At 41.3% G+C, this 12,568-nt stretch overlaps 1 protein-coding gene and 1 long non-coding RNA gene across 3 annotated transcripts in view; one reads left to right on the plus strand and one right to left on the minus strand.

The window, feature by feature from the left end:
- Window positions 1–7,676, minus strand: part of LOC127527885 (uncharacterized) — a 263,679-nt gene extending 256,003 nt beyond the window's left edge. For both annotated transcript variants that reach the window (XR_007935057.1, XR_007935056.1), the window contains exon 1: window positions 7,591–7,676. This is a non-coding gene — a long non-coding RNA (uncharacterized LOC127527885). The remainder of the gene's footprint in view (window positions 1–7,590) is intronic.
- The window catches only part of LOC114665238 (NACHT, LRR and PYD domains-containing protein 3-like), a 367,778-nt gene that overhangs the window by 334,440 nt on the left and 20,770 nt on the right, over window positions 1–12,568 (plus strand). The window contains exon 13 of the mRNA XM_051924838.1: window positions 7,503–7,676. Within this exon, the coding sequence (XP_051780798.1) occupies window positions 7,503–7,676 (174 nt within the window). The remainder of the gene's footprint in view (window positions 1–7,502; window positions 7,677–12,568) is intronic.

The following is a 12,568-nucleotide window of genomic DNA, read 5'->3' on the forward strand; positions in this document are numbered from 1 at the left end:
GTGCTTGATCACCTGTGGCTAATTGCACTTCCGGGCGGGGCTGTAGAGATGTCCATAAAGGCTCCGGGATCCATGCAGCACCCCCTGGCGGCCACCCCAGATCCCCACAGGGTTGTGGAGAACTCCTTCTCCCATGGAGCCCTGTGGGAAACTGAGGCACCAACGTCACCCAGGGAGGCTGCCACCAAGCCAGACAGACATTGGATTTATATATATATATATATATATATATATATATATATATATATATATATATATATATATATATATATATATATATTTAAATCCAATGTCTGTCTGTTTGTCTATTTGCTTTTCACGGGAGAATTACTTAACGGATTTAGATCTGTTTTTTTTTTTTCTATAATTTGCGTGAACATTCCGGTTGATTTTGTAACTTCTCTCATCCCACTAAGTATCATAATTCGCTTTCAGGAGTGATTAATTAGTGCAAATCCAACAGAGATGCCGCAGGCCAAGGGAAGGGGGAGGTGGGACCTCAGGAGTAGGGAGCCGGGCGGTGCCATCCTCACTCATGCACCAGTCTCTGATCAAGTCAAGTTGGAGATTACCTTACCTGCTGTAAGTGGGAAAAGGTTCCTTACAGACTACAGACATCGCTATTGCAATAAACAATGATGATTTGTTCACCTCAGTTCAAGATTTGAATGAACTTATTACTGCAGTATACCGAGACATTCCTTCGATTCTAGATCGTCCTCTTTCTTGGTTTGGGGAACATTCTACCCTCACTCCAAGGAATGACACTGTTGATAAAATTAACCAATTGGTGCTCAAATTATAAGACACTCTGTCTTGGATATACACTTCATTAAATACCATTTTAGAACACAACGATTCAGATCATTATCCTACAGAATTTTTAAATTCCATTAATCCTCCTGGTATGCTGCCTCACAACTTAGCATTCAAAGTAGGAGCATTGATTAAAAGTTTGAGGATCCTGAGCCCACCCAAACTTTGCAGTGGTACCCGTCTCCAGGTCTGTCAGCTTCTGAACAACAACATAGAGGTGATAATCATCACAGGATGTGGCATTGGAGAGAGGGTTTAAATCCCTCGCATTCCTCTAATCACAACAGACATCTCCTTTCAATTCAAGAGATTACAGTTCCCGGTGAAGCTTGGTTTTGCAATGTCAATTAACAAGGCCCAGGGACAGACACTCAGATTTGCAGGGGTTGATCTTACCTCACCATGATTCTCGCATGGTCAGCTTTACATCGCTTTCTCCTGGGTTAGTTCCCCAAGAAATCTATATGTCCTCGCCCCTGATAGCAAAACCAAAATATTGTCTATCAAGAGGCCCTCGAATAGAAAACCTATCAATATAAATTGTTCTCAATACAAATGAAATCTTTTTTTATTTTTTTTTTACTGATTTTTAAAGTTTGTCCTGTTTCACTAGGCTACTATGCGATATAACAGATCAGTCTCACACTGCTGAATAGAATCCTGTCTTTAAAGTGGTTGAGCACCTCACCCGCATATAATGACATTCAGTATCCCTCACGTTCAGAAGTGGCAGATGCTTACTTCAAAAAGGGCGACCCCCCAGAACACAGACAAGAGGTGCTATAATGCCACATATGATCTTGTACTGTCAGTTGTGAAGCACAGCAGATACTCTTGAATGCAGGTGGCGGGGCCTCAATGCATCAGGAGGGAGGCTGCTCTACTAGTCAGTGAATGTCTGCAGCATTATGATTGCATATGTATGAAGTTGATTAGCATACACCATATATGGATGGTTAAGGATGATGTTTGGCATGCGTTTCATTCTTACAAGGTGATTGTGATTTATAAAGGGTGACTTGCATAGAAATATGCATAAGCCGGGCATTAGAAATGTGATTTTTTTTTTAGGTCTCTGGAGTGGGAGGGGTACACTTGAAAGTAAACCAAATGGTGTATACCAGTGCCTTCAGTTTAGTAAATGACTAAAATCATTGGCAGAGTGCGGAATGTCAACTGTTTATGCAATGAAACTGCTCACAGTTAAGAAAGGCAGCTTCATTCTCATTAGTTCCCTTTTTGCAATATGAGTGCAGTAAATTGCTCCAGTTACATTAGGAGAACTGGACATGGCTGCAAATTGCCCTTTAATGTTGGCAAAAGCATGTTATGTTTAAAGTATTTACACCCACACTATACGAAAACGTATAAAGTGCCTTGCCTCTCGATTAATGGCTTCCAGCATGGCAGGCTTGATGTCCCGGCCAGTTCCCTAAGAACTGAGAGCAGGTAGCCAATATACTGTAAATTGGAGAAAAATAAAAAAGTTCTTCAATGCAAATATGAAGCATTGGCCCTCTAATAGGGAACCAAAATACATTCTGTGCATTATATTCTTCATTTTTGAGGTGTAATACTTTTGTCACATCAATGCACATTCTAAAAATGTCTCAGTGATATCAATAGTTATGCATGCAAGACGTCACTTGGCTGATCTGGCAAAATTTCCATATTTGATCAAGGGTGTCGTCATTTTCCAGTTTCTCTGAAATGTTGCGTACACCTGGGTCTCAGTTGCCATAAATATACACATGCTCTCCCGTCAAGCTTTTTTTTTTTTTATAAATACTAGGGGGCTTCGCCCCCTGCTCGCTTTGCTCGCCAACCCCTGTGTTTGGTTAATCGGACATACAATTTAAAAATTTTTTTTTCTTTGGAATTGTTTCAATTTCATTATTTGCACCTTTATTTTAAAGCATCATTAAAAACAATATTTTTTGGAGACACATTGTGACAACGCAACGTATAACTGCCCGTGAGTGAATATTGTTTCTGTAATAAATAGTTTTTCTAATGTTTGTCCCTGTGATTTACTGATTGTCATAGCAAAAGCTATTCTCATGGTAATCTGTAAACATTTTATTACGATTGGCATATTACGATCTCCTTTGGTGTGTAATGTTATTCGCGGAATATATACATTACCTTTCTTTTTACCTGTTAAAATTTGCATCGCTTCCCCCATGATCATCAATATTCACCTGACCGAATTGTCTATACTTTGAAATGTAACTTGTCGTTGCTTAAACTGTTCCGGGACCACAGATTCTCATAGCGTATGGTCCATTATTTTGTAAATCCACGTTTTGTGCATTGATTGATGCGAATGAGAAAAGACTTTGTTGTCTACTCTTTTTTTCTGACCTCGATTTGTCTTATTTTTTCAATTACACCTGGTTCTGATGATTAATCACCTTTTGTTTGCGTAATGTGATCTTTTCTATCTTTTCTTTGATACTGTAGCGACTGACATGATAAAGTGTCACAAAAGTTTTACTTGAACAATTGCCGACTTCCTAACCCCAAACACAACTTTCTAGCACCCTCTCCAATGATCAATCAATACCCTGCTATCAGTCCTCCGTGCTGTACTCTGCCCTCCCTCAATTGGACCTAAAAGTCACTTAAAACCAAAAAGCCCTCAACCTGGCTGGGACGCTACAATACTTTTGAATTGTACTGCTTTCATATTCTGTACCTTTCTCTGCATGTGTATCGCGCCATCGTTTGTTTGAGCCTTTCGAATTCCATTGCTTTCATGATCTCTTATCTGCCTTTTTTTCTCTCCAACGCCTTTGAGTCTCTCTTCTCCATATTGTCCTTATACTCTTTATATGTGCTGAGAGCACATGATCTGTGCGTACTACGTGCTTTTACACCACTGAGTTTTTTTTTGATGGGTGTACTCTTATAATTCTACTTCTTCCGAGCTGATCATCACGTTCCTTATTTTCTAAATTTGCACCTAGATTATTGTTTTTCTTTTTAGCGTTTTTTTCTCTCCACCGCTTTTGGGTCTCTGTTCTCCGTGCTTTTCTTTCTTCTTTGTTTAGTCGTCGACGTTTTATTTCTACCCTATTCATTTCTACCGTATTAACCTTATACACTTTATATGCACTGAGAGCCCTGGAGCTGTGTGTGCTGCATGACTGCCTTTACACTACTGATTTGTTTTTTTTTTTGATATTGCTTGTAAGTAGGGCGTGTCTTGCAAGACTCTTGTTCTATGTTCCCGTGAGATGCACCGTGGCAGGTCTCGTTCGTCTTGCGGGTCTTTTAAATGTCTTCCGAGAAGATCACGTATCGTAGACTTGCTTTTTGCTTTCCAGGACAGGATTTCTTTTTATAATAGAGAGATGTATCAGACTCCTTTTGCAAGGACCCTCAGGCACAGTTTGGTCCCCCTCTCCCCTTAAAGCGATTTACCCCAATTATCTAAGTAAGAGGGCACATTTTTAAGGTAACAAGACACCAGGAAGAGACAACTAATGTGTGTAGAGCGTCTACACGTTGAGAAAGGTTTAAATGACATCTTGCTGTTGGGGTTCAGATTGGGCTTCGGTTCAAATGTTAACACTTGAGTGTTCAGCTATGCTTGTAGGTGCCATTGCTACTTATTGAGACACAATGCTGTCTGCCCGTATATGTTGTGGTCATTCGAGGGAATAACAGTCTTGCACAAGAAGAATTTTTGTGGTGCTAACCTGGCTGTCCCCATTTACTTTAAGTCTCAGCACAAACACACTATGCTGTAAAAAGGATACAAAATTCATCACCACGCAAGGTAAGTGGTTGCCATTAATCAGGCTCTCTAGTCTGCTTCAGTGATTTGTTCAGTGCCTTAGCTCTGGTCGGCTCATGAAGAAGTGACGTCTCTTTCTAGGCAGTCGTTCTTTTGTAACCCAGGGACCGGAATGAGTGGGGTGAGCTGCCCTAACTGGGTGGTAACTTGGCACTGTGGTGGATGAAAAAGACAAGATAGTTAGTGGCAGCTTCCCCTCTCAGCCCAGGGTAATATCACATACCTGGGAAGAGCTTGGAGGATGATCCTCAGATGCACATGTATGACAATGAATTTATAGATACAGGTAACACGGCAGCGGTCTGATATGAAGGAATAAAGAGAACTGAAAAACAAACAAACAGGTACATTTAGACAATAAACTAATGAGATTGACATGAGACTGAGGTGATGAGGTTCTGAATAAGGACGTTAATGAGGTGACAAATGCAATGAATATAAAGTGAAGGTTTGTGGGAGAAATGATGACAATAAATGTGGGCTGAGGTGACAAGTCCAGTGTGTGACATTGACTGTCCTAACTTTATTAAATGGGCCTTTCTAGCCTCATTGTTTTCACACAAGTGACAATCACTCCTTATACAGTGGTATGAAAAACTATTTGCCCCCTTCCTGATTTCTTATTCTTTTGCATGTTTGTCACACAACATGTTTCTGATCATCAAACACATTTAACCATTAGTCAAATATAACACAAGTAAACACAAAATGCAGTTTGTAAATGGTGGTTTTTATTATTTAGGGAGAAGAAAAAACCAAACCTACATGGCCCTGTGTGAAAAAGTAATTGCCCCCTTGTTAAAAAATAACCTAACTGTGGTGTATCACACCTGAGTTCAATTTCCGTAGCCACCCCCAGGCCTGATTACTGCCACACCTGTTTCAATCAAGAAATCACTTAAAAAGGAGCTGCCTGACACAGAGAAGTAGACCAAAAGCACCTCAAAAGCTAGACATCATGCCAAGATCCAAAGAAATTCAGGAACAAATGAGAACAGAAGTAATTGAGATCTATCAGTCTGGTAAAGGTTATAAAGCCATTTCTAAAGCTTTGGGACTCCAGCGAACCACAGTGAGAGCCATTATCCACAAATGGCAAAAACATGGAACAGTGGTGAACCTTCCCAGGAGTGGCCGGCCCACCAAAATTACCCCAAGAGCGCAGAGGTGACTCATCCGAGAGGTCACAAAAGACCCCAGGACAACGTCTAAAGAACTGCAGGCCTCACTTGCCTCAATTAAGGTCAGTGTTCATGACTCCACCATAAGAAAGAGACTGGGCAAAAACGGCCTGCATGGCAGATTTCCAAGACGCAAACCACTGTTAAGCAAAAAGAACATCAGGGCTCGTCTCAATTTTGCTAAGAAACATCTCAATGATTGCCAAGACTTTTGGGAAAATACCTTGTGGACTGATGAGTCAAAAGTTGAACTTTTTGGAAGGCAAATGTCCCGTTACATCTGGCGTAAAAGGAACACAGCATTTCAGAAAAAGAACATCATACCAACAGTAAAATATTGTGGTGGTAGTGTGATGGTCTGGGGTTGGTTTGCTGCTTCAGGACCTGGAAGGCTTGCTGTGATAGATGGAACCATGAATTCTACTGTCTACCAAAAAATCCTGAAGGAGAATGTCCGGCCATCTGTTCGTCAACTCAAGCTGAAGCGATCTTGGGTGCTGCAACAGGACAATGACCCAAAACACACCAGCAAATCCACCTCTGAATGGCTGAAGAAAAACAAAATGAAGACTTTGGAGTGGCCTAGTCAAAGTCCTGACCTGAATCCAATTGAGATGCTATGGCATGACCTTAAAAAGGCAGCTCATGCTAGAAAACCCTCAAATAAAGCTGAATTACAACAATTTTGCAAATATGAGTGGGCCAAAATTCCTCCAGAGCGCTGGATTAATAAAGTATCTATCTATCTATCTATCTATCTAAAAGACTCATTGCAAGTTATCGCAAACGTTTGATTGCAGTTATTGCTGCTAAGGGTGGCCCAACCAGTTATTAGGTTCAGGGGGCAATTACTTTTTCACACAGGGCCATGTAGGTTTGGATTTTTTTTTCTCCCTAAATAATAAAAACCACCATTTACAAACTGCATTTTGTGTTTACTTGTGTTATATTTGACTAATGGTTAAATGTGTTTGATGATCAGAAACATTTTGTGTGACAAACATGCAAAAGAATAAGAAATCAGGAAGGGGGCAAATAGTTTTTCACACCACTGTATTGTCCCGTGAACAGTCCAGTCAGATTCTTACTGACATATCTAACCAACACATGGACATGATAAACAGGAATACATTAAAACAGAGAAGTACATTTAATGAAGTAGAAAACATAAATCTGTTAACCTGGTGTCTTCTTCACATCTGTTTTTATGAGGCCATCAATCAGCTAAAACTATGTGGAGAATGAAATAAGAGAAACCAAAGAAGAATAAACAAAAATAAACAAAGAGAAAGAAAAAGACAGTCAACCATGAGATCCCTGTGGGTGTTTTGTCTTCATAACTCATGGAGTTTTTCCTCCGAGTTCTCATTTTCTTCCCATTCAATCCCAGTGTTGTTTTATTAAATTTCTTCTCTAATTGTGCCTCACTATGGAGGAGACTCCAGAAGCTCAAATCCATTTTGTTTTTTCTACTCTGCTTATTTCTATTTGAGTTTTATTTTAAATCACAAGAGGATCTTTCTTTTGCTCTGGTCAGTGCTTCACTATAGATGGACAGTAAGGTCAGTACACTCAGTGAGGACTTGGTCTTTGGCACAAGTTGAAGGATGATTGATTGGTTAACTTTTGTCTGTCTCTGATCTGTCTTATTGTCTCTCTCTGTTCATCCTCATGTCCTCACTTCTCCCTCTTCTTCTCCACAGCCTGTCTGATTGTGGTCTCACCTCCAGATGTTGCTCAGCTCTCTCCTCGGCTCTTTCTACTCCACATTCACGACTGACTGAACTGGACCTGAGCAGCAACAACATGGAGGATTCAGGAGTGGATCAGCTGTGTGAGGGGCTGAGGAGTGAAAACTGCAAATTAGAGAAACTGAGGTAAGTGAACAAAAAGTGAGTGTGTGTGTGTGTGTGTTTGTTGAATTTTATTTTTTATCACTTTATGTCTCTGACTGCTCCACACCCACAATTTAAATGCTTAATCGGGACAGACTGCAGTGTCCCATGTGGGCAGATAGATGAATGTGAGGTGGACACAGTCACAGGTTACTCTTTCATAATTAAATTCATGAGGACAGTGTTGTGACCCCCAGATCATCCCAACAAGGCGGTCACTCTTATTGTCCTCTGTGTCAGACCTCTTGTATAATTTCTTGTCCCTTCAATCCCATGCTGTCCATTCTTTACTTCAGTCTCATCCTTACCCCCATCTACCATTGTCACGTCCGTCTTTTGCACTTCTGTGTTTCTTTTATTTTTACTTTTAACATCTGACACTCTGAGTTTCCCAAAGTATTTTAGTGCTGAAGGACTTCTTAATTTATTTTTTAGGGCCACTATTGTTGTATGTGATTGTTCAGTAATGGCTCTGTCAATTATTTTACAGTATGTTCAGTTATCAAATTTTATGTCTGCATCTTTGGGGATGTATGGCATCTTCAAGGGAATGTGTGAGTATCAAACACGGTACATGTGGCTAGTTAAATAGGGTTAGTGAATAAACCACTTTAGAAACGTACTTCTGACTGTCATACTTAAGAATACTACCAGTGCCAAATGAGGATTGCTAACAAAGTTCTGCTTGTTTTACTGCCACCATCCAGGCCTTCCTTGCCTCAGTCTGGTGAACCAACCATCCCATGGGACAGTTGGAAATCTTTGTTTCAAATGTACCTGCTTGCCGTGGTTTTGGACACTGTTGCCAATGTCAGAAAAGAGCTATTCTCTTATATTGCCTTGACTCAGAAAGATACCCCATCTTTCAAACTCTTCACAATGCTAACACATGTGACTCTGCTATTGGGCTCCTCGATGCATACATTAGAAAACAGCAGAGCGTCCTTTTGAAGAAACTACAATTCCATCAGGGGGTGAAAGATGCTGGTGAGTCTGTTTCGCAGTATGTGACTGATCTAAATAATATCAGTCTTGTAAATTTGGCCGTTTTCCTGATGAAATAAGGGACCAATTGATCGATAAAGCAAGTCCTCCAGTGCATTAGAGGCTTCTTTTAGAGGATGATGATTTGACACCCCCTGAAGCTTTGACTATTGCTTGTCAAATAGAACCTGCTTCTCAATGTGCACATAAAACAGCTGAAACACAGATGTTATCTGCAAATCCCTTAACTAAGCTATTCAGACAGTGAATGAGCCACATGGCGCAGTATGTAACTGTACATCTAACTGTCAGTCCCAAGTACAGCAGATGAGATCTCATGCAGCTCAGTCACGCCAGCGCTGTGGCAATTGCAGACAGTCCAGCAAGACGATAAACATGTAGGTGTTGGTTTCCACCATTTGGCAAAATGGTTCAGGTCAGCCTCAGACCCTTGAAATGGAAGTTGTACACAGAAAAAACAACATCTTGCTGAGTCTGCCCCTGCAGTTATCAACACTGTCTGTTCCTCTCTACCTGAGTACCTGGATGACATCTGCATCCCCCTTCTGCTAGACACAGGAGCTAAAGTTTCTCTCTAAACATGGCCACCTATACATTTTTATTACACTGACCAATTCAGCCGCCTAACCTTTGCCTTAATGGATACAGCAGTACTAAATTTAATGCAATGGGTTTTGTGCTCCACACAGTAACGTGTGGCAAAAGCACTGTGTCTGATTTTTGTTTCAGTATCACAAGACATGGCAGCAATAGTTCAGGCCTTGACTTGTTCACCCATCTAGGGTTCATACTACTGTACATCAGTGGTTTAACTATTCTGAATGTGACATCACTGTGGCATCAGAAATGGCCTACCCTGTTTGCTGGCTTATGTCATCTTAGAACATTTACTCACAAACCACTGTGTAATACAAATGTTGCCCCTGTTATACAATCTTTGAGCCGTGCTCCCATTGGCTCTGCTGTCACAACAGAACTACAATTCCTCTTTACAGACAGCATTATAAATCCAATTCATGCCTCCCTATGTAGAAAAAAAGTCAGGAGGGCTGTGGTTACGTGTGGATCTCAGGGCAGTAAGTCAGGTTATCAGCCCTGATTGTTATCACTTGCCAGCCATTGAAGAGCTCACCACTCACTTCCATTGCTGAAAGTTTTTTTTTTTCAAAGCTAGATATTCATCACGATTATCTTCAGGTTCCTCTGTTTTAGGAGAACAGGGATTTGACTGTATTAACCACCCACATTGAAATCTTTCATTATACCAGGATGCCATTTGGCCAGTGCTCTACTCTACTTGTATTCCAGAGATGATGGTTTACTTGGATGACATGGTAGTCCATGGTCCAGATAACAGTGTCCATGATGAATGTCTGCAAGCAACCTATTCAGCTCTTAGCCACCACAATCTTACAATAAATGTGGATAAGTGCTTGTTAAATTTGACTTTATTGGGATCTGCTTGTTGGCTCAAGGTTTGTCAGCCATTCAGCGAGTCCCAGCACCAGCTTCAACTTTACAGCCAGGCCTCATTTCTTGAGATGATGGGGTACTACATGAGGTTCATGCCACTATACTCCGCACTCACTGCTTCTCTTTGGCAGCTGCTTAAAAAGAGGCAGCCTGGAGTTCGTCTGCGGACTGTGCAGAAGCCTTTCGCAAACTTAAGAGTTGCTTACTACTTCACCAGTCTTGCGCATTTTAAAGTGGACAATCCAACTATTGTAACTTATGATGCATCTGCTTCAGCAGTAGGTGTGGTTCTTTTGCAGATACAATATAGAGTGGAGAAGCTTGTGGCTTTTGCTGAACAGAAATATTCAGTAGGGGAGAAAGAGGTACTTGCATGTGTATGGGCTTGTGAAAAACGGCATACCTACATTTATGCCCACCCATTTACATTAAGAACTGACCACTAGGCCCTAGCAGAATATCATGTGTTCTGCTGGTTCAAGTTCACAAACTGCTGCGCATGCGCATACTGCCTCCAGCAGTACAATTTTAAGTTACAATTCCAGAATGGGACAATGTAGTGGCTAATTTATTGTCATATTCTGTTCTTCAGCCCCCTACCACTATGCCGATCAACCATGAGGAGGATCATATTCATTGGCTGCACTCTCCACTGCAAGATTTAGTATCACTTCAGGTACTTACAAAAGAATCTGCCTTGGACTCAGTTTTCACAGTCCTACGACAGTATATTGCTAATGGTTGTCTATTGGAAGTGCCCCCTAAGCTCCAATTTTACCTCTGATTTAAAGATGAGCTTTCATGTTGGAATGAGACTTGTCTAGCATAGGGTCATCATACTGTTGTGCTTAGCAGCCTCAGGGGTTGGGTTTTGGCCTGGCATTGACCGAGATTTATAGGAACTGGTGCACAACAGTGCACTATGTATAGTAAGTGGTAAGAATGTACCCCTACCAATGCCACCTTTCCAACCCTTGGCCTGGCCTGATCAACCTTGGCAATACATTCAAGCAGATATCTTTGGTGAAGGTGTGCCACATCACCAGTGGTTCTAGGCAGTAGCACATGACTTCCATTCAAAGTGGCCAGAGGTTGTTCCCATGGACTCGGTCACAACCGAGTCGCTCATTGGTTTTCTGGACACACTGTTTGCTCACCGGGGATTACCAAAATTCATTAAAATAGATAATGGTCCACAGTTCACCTCTGCTATGTTCACTGACTTTGTCTAAATCGGGGGAATATGCCACATTAAGACATCCTTTTATCATGCCCAGGCTAACCCCAGAGGGGTTGAACGTTTTATCGGACTCTGAAAAATGGTCCAACAGCCCACCTGTCACAGGGTTTCTCTTTTAATGATGCACTGTCATATACCCTGCTGCATTATAGAGCTGCTCAACATGTTACATTATGCTTGGTTGTGATCTGGAACTACCTTTGCACAGGCTTCATCCCCCTATAGCTTTTTCACAAACCAAGTCAGATGAATCAACAGTGCAAAAACAACAAGCAAAATCAGCATAAGTTCAACAAGAGGAGGAGAACACGGATTCCCAAATTCAAGGCGATAGACTGGGTCAGGGTCCACCACCTATGCTACTCTGACAAACTTCACTCCTTCTAGTCAGCACGCTTTCAGATTAAGAGCCAGCTTTAACCTGCAGATTTTCAGTTAGCGGAAGGGGCTCTGTGGGTCTGACATAGTCATCAAAGAGAACCCTAACCTGCATGACACAACTTGGAGGTCCCATACCCTTCTTCTTCCCCAGAATATTGATCCTCAACCTGTTGCCAGCAGACTACATTCACGGCCTGCCCCTTTCCAAGACTTTTTGACCTCTTTTCACACCTAATTCAATAGGTATGGGGGAAAATGTTATATGTGATTGTTCAGTAATGCTATTGTCAATTATTTTATGTTCAGTGAGTGATTATTATGGTCTGCATATTTTGGAACACAGGACATATTCAGGGGAGTGTGTGAGTATCGAACAAGCGGTTAGTAGAATTGGATTAGAGAATAAAACAGCATTAGAAACGTACTTCTGAGTGTTTCTTTGCTTCATCCTTAAGATTACTACAACTAAGTCAACTGCAACCCATATCTTAGCATTAAAATATTCCACCTCACTGGTAACATGGCTGGCTGTGTTAGGACAAGCACTAAATCTGGAATAACTGCTCAGTATATTAGTTACCCTAAAGGCCAATCTCTTTCTGATTGTAGATGCATGCAGTTTGAGTTACCTGCAGGTCCCAGGATTACATTTTGTGGCTCTTGAAGACTTCCTCAAGTATCAAATGGTTACCTCTTGTGCTGAACTTGCTAGGTCGGCCAGTCCAGGACAAATTAGCAGTTGTTTCAAATCTGTGCCACTTACTTCTTTCTGAGG

The sequence above is a fragment of the Erpetoichthys calabaricus genome, chromosome 1 (assembly GCF_900747795.2).
Source record: "Erpetoichthys calabaricus chromosome 1, fErpCal1.3, whole genome shotgun sequence".
In the NCBI taxonomy this organism is placed as follows: Eukaryota; Metazoa; Chordata; class Cladistia; order Polypteriformes; family Polypteridae; genus Erpetoichthys; species Erpetoichthys calabaricus.